Source organism: Nannobrachium achirus (assembly GCF_963921795.1).
Source record: "Nannobrachium achirus genome assembly, chromosome: 21".
NCBI lineage: Eukaryota > Metazoa > Chordata > Actinopteri > Myctophiformes > Myctophidae > Nannobrachium > Nannobrachium achirus.
In genome coordinates, this window is record NC_137828.1 from 49,662,714 (window position 1) to 49,680,876 (window position 18,163).

The window sequence follows — 18,163 nt, forward strand, 5'->3', positions numbered from 1 at the left end:
GGATAGACCACACATGCTGGTTTCATGCTGCTTGAGTTGATTGGCAAGCAGTGACAATCTTGGACTGTATCAGCTGTGTGAGAGATGCTGTGTGTGCAACACATTACTGTACAGTGTACACAGTCTGTTAATGAACCATTCGATGCTGACATCCATCCATCCATCCATCCATCTTCAACCACTTTTCTGGAATCGGGTCGCGGGGGTAACAGTTCCAACTGAGACTTCCAGATTTCCCCATCCTGAGCAACCTCCTCCACTCCCTCTGGGAGTATACCGAGGCGTTCCCAGGCCAGCTTGGATATAATCCTTCCATCTGGTCTTAGGTCTGCCATGGGGTCTCCTCCCAGTGGGACGTGCATCGAGGACCTGTAATGCTGAAATGAAACGTGATGAGCACAAGGGATGCAAATAAAATGTTTTAATTGGATAACAGGGGGCAAGGGCCAACATTTTGTCCCAGTCCCATCTGTCAGACATGCCTACATAGTACATACATACTGAAGGAGATTTTAGCCTCCATCAAGAGGGGGGGATTTCACAGTCACACACACGCAAACACACACATACACACGCACGCACTATGGAACTAATACCAGTCAGACAATCATTTATACCAGAGAGTGCTTATTAAAGGGATTAAGTCCAGCATAGGCTACAGATAATGTGTTATATCCGTAGATAGCAGGTGGGCTGAGCTCACATATCAACGCTATTAATCTATCTGCAAAGTAGCCTACTTAAGCTAATACAAATAGCAGACAGTTGCAAAGTAAGAAAAACAAACAATGTAGCTAATAAGGTAACATTCCATGTAAGTGTCAAAGCTTGCTTACTGTACATGTTATGTCCTTCACAAATGTCAGTGTGATGAAAATCCTTATTAGCTGGTCAGCAGGACCAGCTCTTTAAACAGATTACATTGTCCTGAGACATTCAGGGGACCTATTTGCCGATTGGCTGTCCATGTCACATGGTCACCGAGCTCATGATTGGGAGCCAGACCTGTACTGCTGTAATGAAATATTTTGTCCAGCAGGGAGCACCATTCCTTCACACTGAGCCAGTGCCTGTGGCCAGCCTGCTTGTGATAAATGAAACAGAAGAAAAGAGAGGTCTATACTTGAGTAAAAGTACAAAAGTATTGGCATCAAAGTACAAAATGTTTGTATGATTGCTTGTAGATCGGTTATCATTCTTTGATTTTCACAAGTCATTGTTGACATCATCATACTAACATTAACATTATTTTTCTTTCAATTCTAAACGTAGAGATTAGGTTATGAAAGGAAGGTGATTAGGTGATGAAAACTAGCAAAACTATAGCAGCCATTCACTTTAATCAACGCGATGCATCCAATGTAATTGTGATGAGGATGTCAAACAAACGTTAATCACGTCGTATTTAATTATACTTCATCTGTTACAGATGATTGTCCAAATAAACCGTACGTTATTTAAACTGTGAGCCATTTATAGACAATATGCAGTGTTGCCCTGGGCATCGTTGTAGGCTGTAGTAGGTGATGTGTCACACCATCTGCATACCATCTGCATTAACATATGAACTGAACGAGTATGCAAGTTGTCAATGATTTAACTCTATGACCATGATATGGGCTTTGGTGTGAAGTCATGAAAATATCGTACCCTACACAATTTACAAAAGCAACACAAAGTACATTCATTGATGAGCTGCTTCTTCCTGTCATCTGATCAGTGTCCACACAGTAGATTAATTCGAGTTGCATTTTAATATCAAATGAAACAGAGCAAAAACGATGTGCTGAATGAACCAATGCGAGTCTTTGAGAATTACAGTTAGTATCTTCACCAATAATGAGCACATTTCTAGAGACACGGTAACACATTCATTGTACTAAATGACAAGAAAGCATATATTTAGAACGATATGTAGCAGTGAAATACCACAAGATTTTGGAAAATGCCTACAATCAATACACTTATTTGAACACCTTGGTTACATTAAGTTCTGCATAATGCGTACTTTCTGCTTTTGGTACATTTTAATACAAATACTTTTTATACTTGTACTCAAGTATCCTACATTTTGAATACAAGACTTCCACTGACATTGCAGTATTGCATGATACTTAAGTAAAGAATGCGAGTACTTTTCCCACTACTGCCTAATAAGCATGCTAGTTTTAGTACAATCAGACATCACAGATAGATTTATAGAGTAATAGGCTCTAAGGCAACTGCAAACTTAGCAGGAGTCCTCCAGGCTATGGGGGAAAGTAGCTGTTGGAAAAAGTACTCAAATGTTTTACACTTGTTTTTTTTAAAGTATCTTAAAAGTATCAATACTGCACTGTAGATGTACTCAGTTATAAGTAAAAGTCACACACACACACACACACACACACACACACACACACACACACACACACACACATACACGGGGGGGGGGGGGGAGTGACAAAATTCATAGATCTAGAACACAGACTTCATAGATATAGAACACAGAATATGTACAGTACAGTACAGTGAGGTACAGTATACAGTACAGTAAAGTACAGTAAGGTAATACGCAGTTATTACTGTTGTTTGAGCACGCCCGAGTTTTTTCAAAACTTTTTTTTTCCCAAAAACTTTTTTTTCCAAAACTTTTTTTTTTCAAAAAATATATATATTTTTTTTTTCAAAAAACTTTTTTTTTCCATCTGACCAGCTTATATATTGACTGTGTCAATTCTTGTTATTGTAATTTGATCGACCTTCAGTGGAAACTATATGTTTGTTAACTCCTGCAGGGCAAAGCAGAGATCATCAGAGAGAGACTTTTTTTTTTTTTTTTTTCTTTTACTTTTAACAAATCTTTTATTACAAAATAATTTTAAAATCCAGTCATTTATATTCACAATTACATGTCTAGATCAAAATATCCATACACTTATTTAAAAAATATGTTAAATATTAAATTGTCTTCTAACACAGAACATAATGCATCCTTATAACACCATTTTTCAATGAATTCATCAATGTTGTTCATTCCTTTAAAAAAAATGAAAATCAATACGAATTCAGGCCTTCACCAAAGACACAAAAATAGGCAGCACATCTTGCCCTGCCCTGTCCTCTGCTCTATTTTTCCTGCTACTGTAAATGGCCATTTTAGCCTCTCCTATAACCAGATTCAGTAGTTGCCATTTCACACTGTCAGTTTTTCTGTAGCCTGCCCCCATTATAAAGGCAGTCTTAGACCACTTTTCACCAAACCATACAAACATGTTTTCCAACATATTAAAAAGGTCACAAAGTCTTTTACAATCGTAGAAACAATGAAAAACTGTCTCTTTATCTTTACAAAAAGGACATTCACTTGAAACAGTAGGATTGATCATAGAGATAAACTCATTCACAGCAATGTCACTATGTAGAATCCTCCATTGTAAATCCCCAGTTCTTTTTCTGATAGGTGGTTTATATAAAACCCTCCAAACTGGTTTCACCTCACTGTCTACTTCCAGTTTTTGTCTCCAAACAGTGTCAACCCTTCCATTCAGTTTGGTTTTATTCAATGCTTTGACACAACATTTATACAACAGTTTTCCTTTAGCTGTGAATAAATCTACCACTTTACATTGTTCAAGATTGAAAAGAGACCCCGAAGCCCCCCTCCAGGTCTGGCAGACTCTGGCTCAAAACCCAGTTCTGGAAAAGGGTCACTCTCATCAGGAACCTCTACCCCCACACTGTACTCTTGCAGCATTTCCACTTCTTCTTTAGTCAATCTTTTCAACCATAAATTCAACATGTTTCTAGACTGTCGTAACGACCTCAAGCCCAAAAAAAGAAGCAAAAGCCTGTGTGTTGCTCAAGTCAGGACCAGCTATTTCTACAATGTTCCTCAATCTGACAGCTCCGGCTGCACAAAGCATCTTGTTTAAACCTGGTGTAGAATTGTCCTGTATATCTAACTTGGCTCCATTAATGAGGGGCTCTTCGAGTAACCAGTGTAAGGAACATGTGGGTTCCAGTGACCTCCATTTAAAACAGTTCCATGATTTAATAACTGCTTGATAAAAAGGAGGTAACCTATGCAGGTTTAAAACAGTACAGTCCATTAAAAAAGAGAGGAGTCTAACCCTAGACCAGCTGTCCTTTGACCAGCTGCAGCTTCTCGCCACACAACGTCTGTTGGGCCTGTAAGAAAACGTTGTGCAAACTGTATTCTAAAAGCTGCTATCCTACTTTCTATGTGAATAAGTCCTTGTCCTCCCTCCTCTTTTGGTAGAAACAAAACACTTTGTGGTACCCAGTGTAATTTGTCCCACTGGGTGTCACACCAGTCATGTTGCCATACCTTAGCTTTTGCTGAACTGACGCCACTGCCTCCAGTTATTCAGATTATTTGTAGTCAGCAGATATTACATTTAATAGCCACCGGCAAAGAAGTTCATACCACAGAGCAACATGTTCACCTCTTTCAGTAAATACCAAGTATGGGGTGAATGTTGAAAGTGGCTTTTAAATAGTTTTATGGCTAAATGGATACCATTGCAAGTGTGTGTGTGTGGGTGTGGGTGTGACTGTGACTGTGACTGTGTGCGCGCGTGCGCGTGCCTTGGATAAAGACGCTATAGGCTACAGATCCATCTAAAAAATATATATATATATATATATATATATATATATATATATATATATATATATATAGTCTAAAAATTTAATTTCTTCTGTAATATAATTCAACAATTATAACTTTCATAATATTCCAGATACATTGCGCATGCAGTGAAATATTCAAAACCTTTTTTTGTTTTATGGCATGGCATACTTTTGAATTTTTATGGCATACAGCTCATGAATATCAAACTCCATATCTCAAAATATTACCATATTACACAAGACCACTCAAAGCAAGGATTTATAATGCAGAAATGTCAACCCTCTGAAGTCAGAGTTGCTTGAATTTCAGTGTGAAGTTTCCGCAGCCGATTTGGGGTGCTATGCATCTGCATGTTTTTTTTTTTACACAATATTCCGAATTTGTAGATGCATCTGTAAATGCACCATTTACCATTTACCACTTTATACTACTACTCCATTACATCTCAGAGAGGCAACCATTGTACTTTTACTGAATTTGACAGATTTAGTTACTTTAGTTACTGTATATTTAGATTATTCTTTACACAGTGTGTGTGTGTGTGTGTGTGTGTGTGTGTGTGTGTGTGTGTGTGTGTGTGTGTGTGTGTGTGTGTGTGTGTGTGTGTGTGTGTGTGTGTGTGTGCATGCATGCGTGCGTTTAGTTTTACATTTTTATTTGAAGACATGCTGTGATGACCATACCCAAGCACACTGCCATTTATGCTATTTTTATACCTAGCTATGGTATGGACATGTATGGGACATGTATGGGACATGATACTTGCATATCAAAGAAGCACTATCAAGTTTCATTGGCATGATTTGGCTGAGAAAGGACCTTAAAAGGCCATTCCAACTTTAACTTTCTGCATAGCAAGCAATAAAAACTAATATAAAAGCATGCTAAGGCGGTTGGCTCAGAACCCATTGCAGAGGAGTTCAGAGTTCCATTCGGTGGTGAGTGAGACTTCATCGGTCCTTTAAATGTGTTATAGATGTAAGCTATTCATAGATAATCATAAATGTTTCAGAGGCGTTAGTTATTCATAGTCATATAAATGTTTTAGAGCTATATAGTCATATGAATCTATAAGACATGTTAGCTTTTCGTTGTTAACATGCCTCCGTTTAATGTGCCACAAAGTTACTGACGTGACCCATCTGCACACAAATAAGAATGCGTGGACACTGACAGCTTAATTGATGTTATATTGTACGGATTGAAATGACTGACTGTGTATTATTTTATTTATAATGATATGGGTTTGGGCAAGATTGGATTTGCATTGCATGCACTTTTACATTATTATTGTTGTTGTTGTTTTAAAGTAGCAATATTGTTTTTGTTTAACCTGAGTACAGTTTGGCTAGTCTACCCACCTCTGAATGTAACTTTAATTCATACAATGGAATTAAAGTGTATTAGAAAGAAAAAAATATATATTAGTTATAAGCAAATAAGGGGCACGGTGGCGCAGTCAGTAGTGCTGTCGCCTCACAGCTAGAAGGTCCTGGGTTCGATTCCCTCCGGGGGACACTGTGGGTGCTGGGGGCGTGTTCCCTCCTCCGCGTCATCAGTGCCCACACCCTAGGTGGGGTTGGCAAAAGGGCCTTTCTGTGTGGAGTTTGCATGTTCTCCCCGTGTCTCCTAGGGTAGATACCCTCACAAAAACATGCAGTAATCCTGGTCTCTATAAAGCCTCCCCCTGGCCAGCCGGGGCGCCTGATGGAGGGGAATGGAACTGGTTGGAATAACGTGTTCCTTCCACGCGCTATGTCCAACCGGGGAAGCTCCCCCTGTCAGGTGATAAGAAGCGGCCTGCTCACTCCTCATGCATTGAAGGAAGCATGAGCTCAGTTCGGGGCCCTCCCCAGGTTGGCAGAGGGAGAGTAGAGCCCAGGATCACAGCTTAGGCAATTGGCACCGGGTGAAAAAATGGGTTACAAAAATCGTGGGATAATAAAAAAAAAAAAAAAAAAGTAATAAGCAAATAACAAACAAACAAACAAAAATAACCGAATGGGCATTTCATTGTACCGTATGCACTAATATTGAAACGGATCACTCTTTTCACATGTGAAAAGAAATGTAAAAATGTCGCTCTTATGAAGTGCTACTGTTAGTGAACTTTATACCTAAAGTTCACTAACAGTAGGTATAAGTATGCTGTACGCTATGTTAGTAAACATGAAGCAACGATGAGAGCAGACTCTATGGCTGATAAGCTCCTTAGCCATAATGTTACTGGGTTCTGGAAGGAGGTTAAAGCTATGAACAGGAGTAATACTTCTCTACCCTGTACCATTGATGGTGTCTCTGGAGAGGACAAAATAGCAGAGCTGTGGAGGGAGCATTACTCTACTACATTTAATTGTGTTAAGAGTGACCCATATAATATGGGCAACATTCTTAGTTGTGATGCGGTTGGGGTCACAGTTAATGAGGTCCACAAAGCAATAGAACAGCTAGCTGTTAACAAAGCTAGTGGCTCTGATAAGATCACTGCTGAGCACCTTAAACATGCCAGTCCTAAGGTTGCTGTTCTGCTTGCCATATGTTTTACTGGTCTCATGACGCATGGCCTGTTGCCTCAATCTATGTTGTCTGTCACTCTGGTGCCGATAATTAAGGACAAAGCAGGCAAGGTGGGGAGCTTGGATAACTATAGACCTATAGCTCTAGCCAGTGTTATGTCCAAGGTCCTTGAAAGAGTCTTACTAGATCGACTGAGTTCCTATTTTGGGTCCACTGATAATCAGTTTGGGTTTAAGGCCAAACATGGGACTGATTTATGTATTTATGCTCTGAAAGAGGTTGTTGAAAAATATAGAAGCCAGAACTCCTCTGTTTTAGTTGGTTTTATTGATGCCTCCCGGGCCTTCGACCGGGTAAATCACCAGAAACTGTTTATAAAACTGAGAGAAAGGGGTGTGCCTAGCAGCATCATTCGCATATTGGCATTTTGGTATGCTAACCAGAGTATGCAGGTCAGATGGGGAAATGGGGTGTCTGCTCCCTTCTCTGTGGGCAATGGGGTTCGCCAGGGGGGGCTACTTTCGCCAGCCTTATTTAATTTATATATGAATGATCTTTCTGTGCAGTTAAATAACTGTAAGACTGGCTGTATGGTTGGGAACACCCGAGTGAACCATCTTATGTATGCAGATGATCTAGCTATACTTTCTCCCAGCAGTGCTGGGTTTCAACTACTGTTGAATATCTGTACTGAATATGGCATAGCGTTCGATGTTAAGTATAATGCCAAAAAGAGTGTTGTAATGACCTGCAGGGCGAAAGGGGACAAGGACCTTTCCTTTCCTTCTTTCTTTCTGTCAGGACAAGTGCTATCAGTGTGTAGCAAAGCAAAGTATCTTGGACATGTTATAACAGACCAAATGACTGATGATGATGATCTATATAGGCAGCGTCGCATATTATATGCGCAAGCAAATATGCTATGTAGGAAATTTCACTCATGTTCTAATGAAGTGAAGGCAAACCTATTTAGAGCATACTGCACACCTCTGTATACTGCCCCCCTGTGGGTCAAGTTCAGGAAGGCAAGCATTCATAAACTTCAGGTTGCATATAATGACTGTATGAGGATTTTAATGAGAAAACCAAGGTGGAGTAGTGCAAGTGAGTTATTCTGTAACATGGGCATTAATACTTTTCACGCACTTATGAGAAACTTGATGTACAGATTTATGAGTCGTTTGGATGAGTCTCAAAACTCTATTATCAAACTGCTGACTAACCCCTGCCTAAGTGCTACACGGTATCAGTCTCCGTTCTGGAAACACTGGTATGAGTGTCTCTTGTTGTAGCTGTTGTTGTTTTATGTACCGGTATTTGTATGTATTTTAGTGTTTTTTATGTGTTTCTATGTTTTTATTGGACCTTGAAGTCTACTCAAATAAAGTTGATGATGATGATGATGATGATGATGGTGTGTGGCAAGAATGAATATTGGGATGCACATAATCTAATTTAATAAATAAATACATTGTATTAAATCATTGAACTCATGTTAATGTCCTCATAATGATGTGTTTTTCCCCCACGCTTAAGGGTTGCACACAAGGTTCCACTTCTTCTGGTAGAGGGGAAAAGTGAGTGTTCATCATTTCTTCTATTAAACATACACTAAGCTACAACCATTATAGTCCTAAATCAGCAAAGGCATCAACACCATTTATTTAAGGGTTTCTCAAAGTAAGTAGGTGCCGTGATGCAAATGGTGCCTCAGAATACTTTGAAAATATTTTGAATTGATCAATCATCACTTCAGTTTAACCACTTATACTTTGTAAAACGGCCCTGAATTGCACTTTAACTAGTTGTGATCTTCTCTCAGCTTACAGTACACCAAGTCTCTTCACCAAAAATACAGAGTAGGCGATCTACAAGCTCACGTCGCCTGTGAACTTGTAGATCGTCTATTTTTGGCTAATGTTCCCCACAGAATTGGGATGCTGGGGTTTAAGTGGTTAAATAAATGCCAAGTTTAAAAGTTATGTTTGCGCTGTCCTAATGGAAACAAATATTCTCTCAAGTATTCCCTGTGACATGGTGTATCATAGGGAGAAAGATTTACATATTTTAGACCTTTAGACCTACCGGTATTTTATACCTAGGCTATTTGAAAATAGCCGATCTACTGTGAGCTTGTAGATCTGCATTTTCAAACATGTTGTACTTTTGCTTTTGGTACTTTAAGTATATTTTGATGCCAATACCTTCGTACTTTTATTCAAGTACATTTTGAATTCCAGAATTTTACTTGTAACAGAGTCTTTCTACAATGCAGTATTGATACTTTTACTTAAGTAAAACATTTGAGTACTTTTCCCACCACTGAGTAAAACATGGAAATACCATCTCCACCACCACCACCGATCTGTTTGTCCGTCTACAGAAAAAGGCCGCCGCCATGAGTACGGACGCCGAGATGGAGCAGTACGGCAAGGCCGCCATCTACCTCCGTAAGCCGGAGAAGGAGAGGTTGGAGTCTCAGAGCAAGCCCTTCGATGCCAAGTCTGCAGCCTATGTGGCCGACAAGAAGGAGCTGTATCTCAAGGCTAAGATCCTAAACAAGGACGGTGGCAAAGTCACCGTGGAACTCCTGGACAACGATGGAAATCCCACCGGGGAGGTAGGTGGAGATGGACCTAAACTAGGGCATTAACGAAAAAGTCGACAAGTCGACTCAGTTGACTTCATTACACAAGTCGACTCCCACCAGGGAAAGTCGAAAGTCGAAGTAAAAAAAAAAAAACTCTCTATTGTGAAAATAGCAGATCTACATGCTCACAACGCCTCGCGTTGCGAGGCGTTGTGAGCATGTAGATCTGCTATTTTCACAATTTCGGCCTCTATATATTTGACAATTTGGACAATGTTTAATTTGTCATTTTAGAGGTATTAAAAAGTCCTTAAATTGGCACTTTAGAAATGTGAAGATACCCTCTATACACTTAAACTTTATGTTGGTTTGTTTATAGTTGAGTGAGAAAACAATGTTTCACATTACTGTACGTTAATCATCTGGGGAGCCCCAAAATAATTGGGGGGTCGTGTGTGATGTGATGACGTCATCAAACGATAAAGTCGACTTCAACTTCAACTTTTTACTGAGTCGAGTAAAATAGTGACACTACAATTGCACTTGCAAGACGTTATAAAGTTGTTGTTGTTGTTTTTTTTTTTTTTCATTTTCTTTCAGGAAAGAACTGTGGCTGAGAAAGATGTCACCCCTATGAACCCTCCCAAGTATGACAAGATTGAGGACATGGCCATGATGACCCACCTCACAGAAGCCACCGTCCTGTATAACCTCAAAGAGCGTTATGCAGCATGGATGATCTACGTAAGGTTTCCTTCATGCTGAGAACAGTAGCCTACAGCAGGGGTTTTCAAAGTGGGTGACGGGGCACCCTGGGGTGCCGTGACGGCAGTCCAGGGGTGCCGCGAGATAATTTGATAATATTTGGAATTTATTTGGACACTTATATAAAATATGTAGTATCATTTTAAACTTGAAGTACAGAGTTATTTTCAGTCAGTTCTAACCAAAATGGCTATTATCTCAATGTTTTCCTCGCAACATAATCACTAAAATATCGTCACTGTCGGGCAGAAACCTTGTATTTCCAAGTTTCAAATGTGTACGTCTTTTGGTAAAGCAAAGCCCTGCTTCATCATACAAGACTGTCACACAAAACTAGTGAAAACAGCCGATCTACAAGCACACAACGCCTCGGGATGCGAGGGAACCCCTGCAGTATTGCTCCTGTCCATATAGCAAAGAAAGAGAAATACAGAGTTCAAGTGATATCATCAAGTGAAAACCAAATGCAAACAAACTCATGGTTCTGAAGTCAACTTTGCTCATTAGTTGACTTGTGACTGTAATCCCAGCAGGGGTCGTCACCATGCTGGCTTGTGGTGGACATTCTTTGCATGCACGGACATACAAAATGAGCGGGCAATAGAGCATCGCAGCGGAAGTGGTTTACTGGGGGAACATGAGACCTTTGTTTCTATGAAAAGAACGTTTTGAAAATCGCTAAACAAAGGGTATTTATTAAATGTAGTATATCAAATAATGTAATATTAAAATATGTTTTCACATGATAGGAGGAAGGTTGTATGTATTTGTGGCCCGCGGGGGGCTACTGTCTGGCCCCCACCAACCCCAGTAATAATGGTGGTATAAGAGCAGCAACAACACTAGTATATCGTCATTGTCGGTGGAAAACCCGTATCTCAAAATGTGTACGTTCTTTCGCAAAGTAAAGCACTGCTTCATCATACAAGGCAGTTGCACAAAAGTAGTGTTTTCACTAGTTTAAATCATTCTTAAAATGATAAATGCAAAACGAACGGTTTTGGACATACAAGATTTTCACCCGACAACGACGATATCTGAACTGTCACTGGAGTAGCGGGAACGCCACCGTCGCCCCCTGCAATGTTGTGGCCCTTGGCTTGGTACCCTAGACATAATTTGGCCCTTGGGGAAAACTAATTGGGGAACCCTGCTCTATAATAACACGAGAAACACAAAGAGGTAGCCCTGAATGGCCATGACAGGTCCGTAACTCTGAGAGTGTACAGGTCCATTTGGTTCCAACTGCCATTTGTGCAATCTCAGAGTAGTGGGGGGTCCTTGCAAATAAAACATTTGAGAACCTCTTGTAGTAGTGGTATATGACACTAGTAACAGTACAGTGTCATGCATAATATTATTCTGAAGAAGACCTGGAGACTTGACATTGGGCTTTATGATCAAAATAACACATTTTAAATGGTGTGAAAAGAAAAAAAGAAAATCTCAAATTTGCCACGTGTCCGTGTACAGACATGTTGATGACTCCTGAATCCCAGCTCGTGATCCGTTGTCCCAGATATGTGGCATGCTCAGTGTAGGGCATTCACGAATAGTGATTTTTAGTATTCGAATTATTCGACCTCAAAGTATTCGAATAGTCGAATATTCGACAGGACTGGCCAAACTGTCAAATATTAAGTAAGCAAATGGCGTTGTGAGCATGTAGATCTGCCATTTTCACAATATTTATCTGTGGAACCGAGTCACATTAAATGTAATACCTACAATTCCAAGTGCTTGTCAGGGTGGGGATCCCCAGTTCAAATATGTTTATTTTGGGGGTCATGGCCTAAAAAGGTTTGAGAACCCCTGGTATAGAGCATTAACAAATTCATCCACCAGGGGCATTGACAACTCATTCTTATGACTTCCTATCTAGCCAAGCTTTATAAACTATACATTTTTTAAAGAGAAAACAATGAAAAAATAAAAATAAGCGAATATTCGACTTCGGTGAACAATGTCGAATAGTGACTTTGATATTCGAATATTCGAATATTTGGTGAATATGCTATGTCTCTCTTCCAGTGTTGGGGAAGTTACTTTGAAAGCGTAACTTGTACAGTTACAAGTAACTCACCATGGTAGTAACTTGTTCAAGTTATAAAGTTAATAAATAAAGTTTTAAAGTTTCAAGTTACATAGAAAAAGTAACTTGAGTAACTTTTTTTCAGCATTAAATTGAGAAACAAAATATAATATCCTACAAAAAAAGTCACATGCCAGCAGAAATATGCCTCTCAACTGAGTTTTGTTTTATTTCAAAAAGGTTGCAATTTTCTTAAGTAAACATCTGTGTTCCTAAAATAAAGTTAAAAAATAAGAAAATTATGATCTGTTGAGGACATTTGATCGTCAATCTTAACAAAACTTAAATGTCAAAATATAACTTCGCTTGTAACTTCTTGTAACTTGTAACTTGAGCCAAAAATTACCCAAAAAGTATCTCAGTTACTTGACGAGTTACAGAAATATGAATGTAACTCAGTTACCAGCAAGTTACAGCAAAATGTAACTTAGTTACGTAACTCAGTTACATGTAACTTTAACTTCCCCAACACTGCTCTCTTCTCCCCTTCAGACCTACTCTGGCCTGTTCTGTGCCACTGTGAACCCCTACAAGTGGCTCCCAGTGTACGACCAGGAGGTTGTCAATGCCTACAGGGGCAAGAAGCGTATTGAAGCTCCACCCCACATCTTCTCTGTCTCTGACAACGCCTATCAGTTCATGCTGATGGGTACGTACTCCCTCCGGACAACGTAAAACATAACTATAATGGTTTTGGGCCATATCCATGATTGATTGATTCAGATACACGGTCAACTAAAACACCCAAGAAAGCCTGATGGCGTGTTTACATTGGGGTCGTTTTGTACTCAATTCATGGGACATAAAATGACAAATATGCAAACTATGCAATATATATATATATATATATATATATATATATTAGGGCATTAACGACTAGTAATTTTTGCAAGTCGACTCGACTCAGTAAAAAGTTGAAGTCGACTTTATCGTTTGATGACGTCATCACATCACACAAGACCCCCCAATTATTTTGGGGGGTCCCCAGATGATTAACTTAATGTGCAACATTGTTTTCACACTCAACTGTAAACAAACCAACATAAAGTTTAAGTATATAGATAGAGGGTATCTTCACATTTCTAAAGTGTCAATTTAAGGACTTTTTAATACCTCTAAAATGACAAATTAAACATTGTCCAAATTGTCAAATACTAGAGGCAGAAATTGTGAAAATAGCCTATCTACATGCTCACAACGCCTCGAATCGCGAGGCGTTGTGAGCATGTAGATCTGCTATTTTCACAATAGAACCATGTTATACCAAATGTAATGTAGCACTGTAATATTGGATCATTCCGTCCTTGGCAATAAGCTATCCTACTGTTTGAATGCTGTACAGACGCACACATGGAGCAAAAAATAATGATAGAAAAAAATACAAAGGATTTTTTTTTTCAACTTCGACTTTCAACTTTTCCTTGGTGGTAGTCGACTTGTGTAATGAAGTCAACTCAGTCGACTTGTCGACTTTTTGTTAATGCCCTAATATATATATATATATATATATATATATATATAAAATTGTGGCTAATAGTTTGCTTTACCTTCCTTTTTTTTACAGACAGAGAGAACCAGTCTGTCCTGATCACGTAAGTTTCCCATCTACTACTAGACATACAAAAGTACTTCTACACAAATTGACAAACTGAATATCTCTGAATGTATGCTTTTCTAACCAGTGGAGAATCCGGTGCTGGAAAGACTGTGAACACCAAGCGTGTCATCCAGTACTTTGCAACAGCAGCTGGAAGTGGTGGAGGTGGCGAAGGAACCAGCGGTAAAATCAAGGTACATATGTAGAGGTTTTAGGCCTGGGATTATTGAATGCTTTAACTATTGAAAAATAGCAGATATACAAGCTCACAGCTGCGAGCTTGTATATCTGCTATTTTTGAAAAAGTCGTGAAAATTTGAACAAATCTTTGAATATATGTATTTTTTAAAGCAAACGTTTGTAACTCAAATTTTGCTTCTGGGTGGTCCCTGGAACTAATTAACTAAATATTTTGAGATGGGGGTCCGTGGCCAATTTTGGGGGTCCTTGACATGTAAAAGTTTGAGAACCACTGACATAGTAGTCTCTCACTAACTGAGCTCCAGTTAAGTGAAAAGGTCCTTTTGTTTGACGATGGCTAGCCAGATTGCTGACATAGAAACATAGGTTTTTCAAAAAATCTTAGAAGGATTCAAAAGACAAAATTCAAATTTTCACGATAGATCTACAAGCTCGCAGCGCGGCACTCTATCTGCTATTTTGTAATAGATAAAGCATAAAATAATAATACACAATAATGTGTACCCGTTCTGAATGGGTTAACTTGAACAAATAAGTTTTTTTGAACATATATAAGCATTTATATTCAATAGTAATTAAATTTAAAATAAGTCTGACCACATTTTTGTGATGTCTAAAACATTCTAGGGATCCCTGGAGGATCAGATTATTGCAGCCAATCCCTTGCTGGAGGCCTATGGTAATGCCAAGACCATTAGGAATGACAACTCCTCTCGCTTTGTAAGTGTAAACTGAGAAACACTGCTCTTAATTCCACAATGTAGAGAGGGATGCAACAACTTGTGCTATTATATCAAACAGGGTAAATTCATCAGAATCCATTTTGGCGGAACCGGTAAACTGGCCAGTGCTGATATTGAGACATGTAAGTATGAAGTTCACAGATTAAACATTATATATGCCTCCGATATTACATTTTGAGTTATGTAAATTATTATTAGTGTAGTTGCCCAACAGGGCAACACACTGTAGTCCTGGGGAAACCTTATTTATTCTAGATAACTTTATTCTTGATACATTTTATTCTAGACAAACCTTATTCTAGATAAACTTTATTTGTGAACAGGTTTTTACCTTGAATCAGATGCAATTGGAAATTGGTGGAAAAACAGATGGGAGTGGCGTTAGCTCGAGTATTGGTTGAGCTTCACGTGACATTTAGCTTGCTGCAGAATATAGTCACGTTGGCAATTTTAGTTATGTAAATTATTATTATTATTATTATTAGTATGTAAATTATTATTATTATTATTATGAGTTATGTACAACCCATATAGATCTGCTGGAGAAGTCCAGAGTGACCTACCAGCTTTCTGCAGAGAGAGGCTACCACATCTTCTTCCAGATGATGACCAACCACAAACCTGACATCATTGGTAAGTCAAGTGGAACTGACGATGCTGCGAGAACCTAAATGAACCAGAAAAGGTGCTCCTTAATTGCAGAACAGCTTTCCGCCAGGTCAGGTAGGTCAGTGGTTCTCAACCTTTTCAGGCAAAATAATCATATTTTAACCCTGACGAGCACTAAGAGTTGAGTCATTACATTTTGTATAACACAGTTCTATTGTGAAAATAGCAAATCTACATATTTTCAAAACGGCTCAAATCATTAACACAGCTTGCACTTACCGTGAAACGTTGTACGCACATTCCCACTAGGTCAAGGAACAAATGCCACCCTTTTACATTGGCCTGTTATAGCGCCACCATCAGGTCGACTTTTGCAAAACAATTTTTTGGAACAAAATCATGCATACAGCGTCTGTGAAGCGTCCATGAAGAACACCTGGCACCCTTTTCACATTGGCCTTGGTATAACGCCACCAGGAGGCCAGAATAACCTTCCTGACCTGGTGGAGACCTGTGCTCGGAAGAGCACTGCTTCTAGTTCATCATGATAATACACCTTGTGATCCGCACACAATGGGACATACGCACTGATTGGTGAATCTCACATCAGTTTTTGCTTACAGAAATATTAGCCAGATTTAGTCACTTCATTTACACTATATCGCCGTTGACGGGTGGAAACCTTGTATGTCCAAAACCGTTCGTTTTGTATTTATCATTCTTGAAATGATTTAAACTAGTGAAAACAGCCGATCTACAAGCACACAACGCCTCGCACCGCAAGGCGTTGTGTGCTTGTAGATCTGCTGTTCTCACTACTTTTGTGCGACGGCCTTGTATGATGAAGCAGGGCTTTTCTTTGTGAAAAAAAGTACAAATTTGAAACTTGGAGATACAAGGTTTCTGTTCGACAGTGACAATATATATATATATATATATATATATATATATATGGCCAGATTGATGAATCGGGCCCAATGTCACCCTGTTGTAATCCCTTTTAAATGAATTACTGACGATAAAGCAAGAACATAAATGAAGTGATTAATAAATAGAGTGAATAATAACTCAATGTCACCCTGTTTTCATCCCTTTTCAGAGATGTGTCTGATCACCTCCAACCCCTACGACTTCCCCCTCATCAGCATGGGTGTGATCGCTGTGGCCAGCATTGACGACAAGGCAGAGTTGGACGCTACTGACGTCAGTGAAAACAACATTATCGTTTCATCTTTCAAATGCTAACTCGTTGTGCTACTGCAGTCAGTGTTGTTAATTTAATGCAGGGGTCTTCAATGTTTTCAGGCCAAGGACCCCTTAGCTGAGAGAGAGATGAAGCAGGGACCCCCACTACATATTGTATAAAATTGTGTTGAGATTAAAAAAATGTCATAGATTTCTTAGACAGCGTGGACCTTGGATTATTTCAGACACCACTCGTGACAAAAATATACAATCTAAAGCTCACAACGCCTCGTGCTGCGAGGCGCCGTAAGCTTGTAAATCTGCTATTTTTGGGTAATGTTCCTCTCAGAATAGGGATGCTGGGGTTCAAGTGGTTAATGTAAAAAAAAACATGCTATCAAATATTTAAAGACCCCTGATCTAATGCTTAATCTCAATCTTTTGAACTGCATCTCTGCTCATTGACATCAGGAAGCTATTGAAATCCTGGGCTTCACCCCCGATGAGAGGCAGGCGATCTACAAGTTCACCGGTGCAGTCATGCATCATGGAGTCATGAAGTTCAAGCAGAAGCAGCGCGAGGAACAGGCAGAACCTGACGGCAATGAGGGTGAGCTGCACCTTTATTACTGGCGCATACTTTCCCACATGTATTGTATTTACTTATATTATAAATTAACTAAGCTAAATATTAGGGCTGGGATGCGATACACATTTTAAATCTATTTTACAGTCTCTGTGATTAATTAATCGCATTTTAATCGCAAATCGATATTTGACCTGAAAAGCATTTTTTTTTTCAAGTAAAACACATTTTGTTGTACGAGTGAATCAACGAGTGAGTTTTTTAAATCTAAATTTCGCATCCACTGGGCCAAGCTACTTCTCCCTTTACATTTGTTGTCTCTTCTTGGTTGGTGCATCGCTATGATCGGTATGCCCGAAACTGAAGGTTCTGTGGTGCAAAAACTAAGTGTGATTAAAATGCATTATTTTTTTAATCACATTAATTTTCTGTTATTAATTAATTGCAATTAATCAGTTAAAGTCCCAGCCTTATACTATATACTAAATATACATTTCAATATATTTCCAATACTTAATTGTTGATATTATACTGTTTAAACTGTTTAAACTATCTCTACGCATTGGACGTTTAGACTATTGCCACGCATTTGACTTACCCCTGTGTTTACTTTGGGACTGCCCATAAGTCTGACATCACTCA

General features: G+C 39.0%; 1 protein-coding gene across 1 annotated transcript in view; it reads left to right on the forward strand.

Annotated features, from left to right (window-relative positions):
- Nucleotides 1-9,551: 9,551 nt before the first annotated feature.
- LOC308306771 (myosin heavy chain, fast skeletal muscle-like) overlaps nucleotides 9,552-18,163 on the forward strand; it is a gene marked incomplete at both ends in the record, with an annotated part of 30,827 nt that continues 22,215 nt past the window's right edge. The window contains 8 exons of the mRNA XM_080751814.1: nucleotides 9,552-9,773; nucleotides 10,344-10,487; nucleotides 13,093-13,271; nucleotides 14,283-14,391; nucleotides 15,026-15,077; nucleotides 15,676-15,774; nucleotides 16,850-16,953; nucleotides 17,407-17,545. Of these exons, the coding sequence (XP_080607940.1) occupies nucleotides 9,552-9,773; nucleotides 10,344-10,487; nucleotides 13,093-13,271; nucleotides 14,283-14,391; nucleotides 15,026-15,077; nucleotides 15,676-15,774; nucleotides 16,850-16,953; nucleotides 17,407-17,545 (1,048 nt within the window). The remainder of the gene's footprint in view (nucleotides 9,774-10,343; nucleotides 10,488-13,092; nucleotides 13,272-14,282; nucleotides 14,392-15,025; nucleotides 15,078-15,675; nucleotides 15,775-16,849; nucleotides 16,954-17,406; nucleotides 17,546-18,163) is intronic.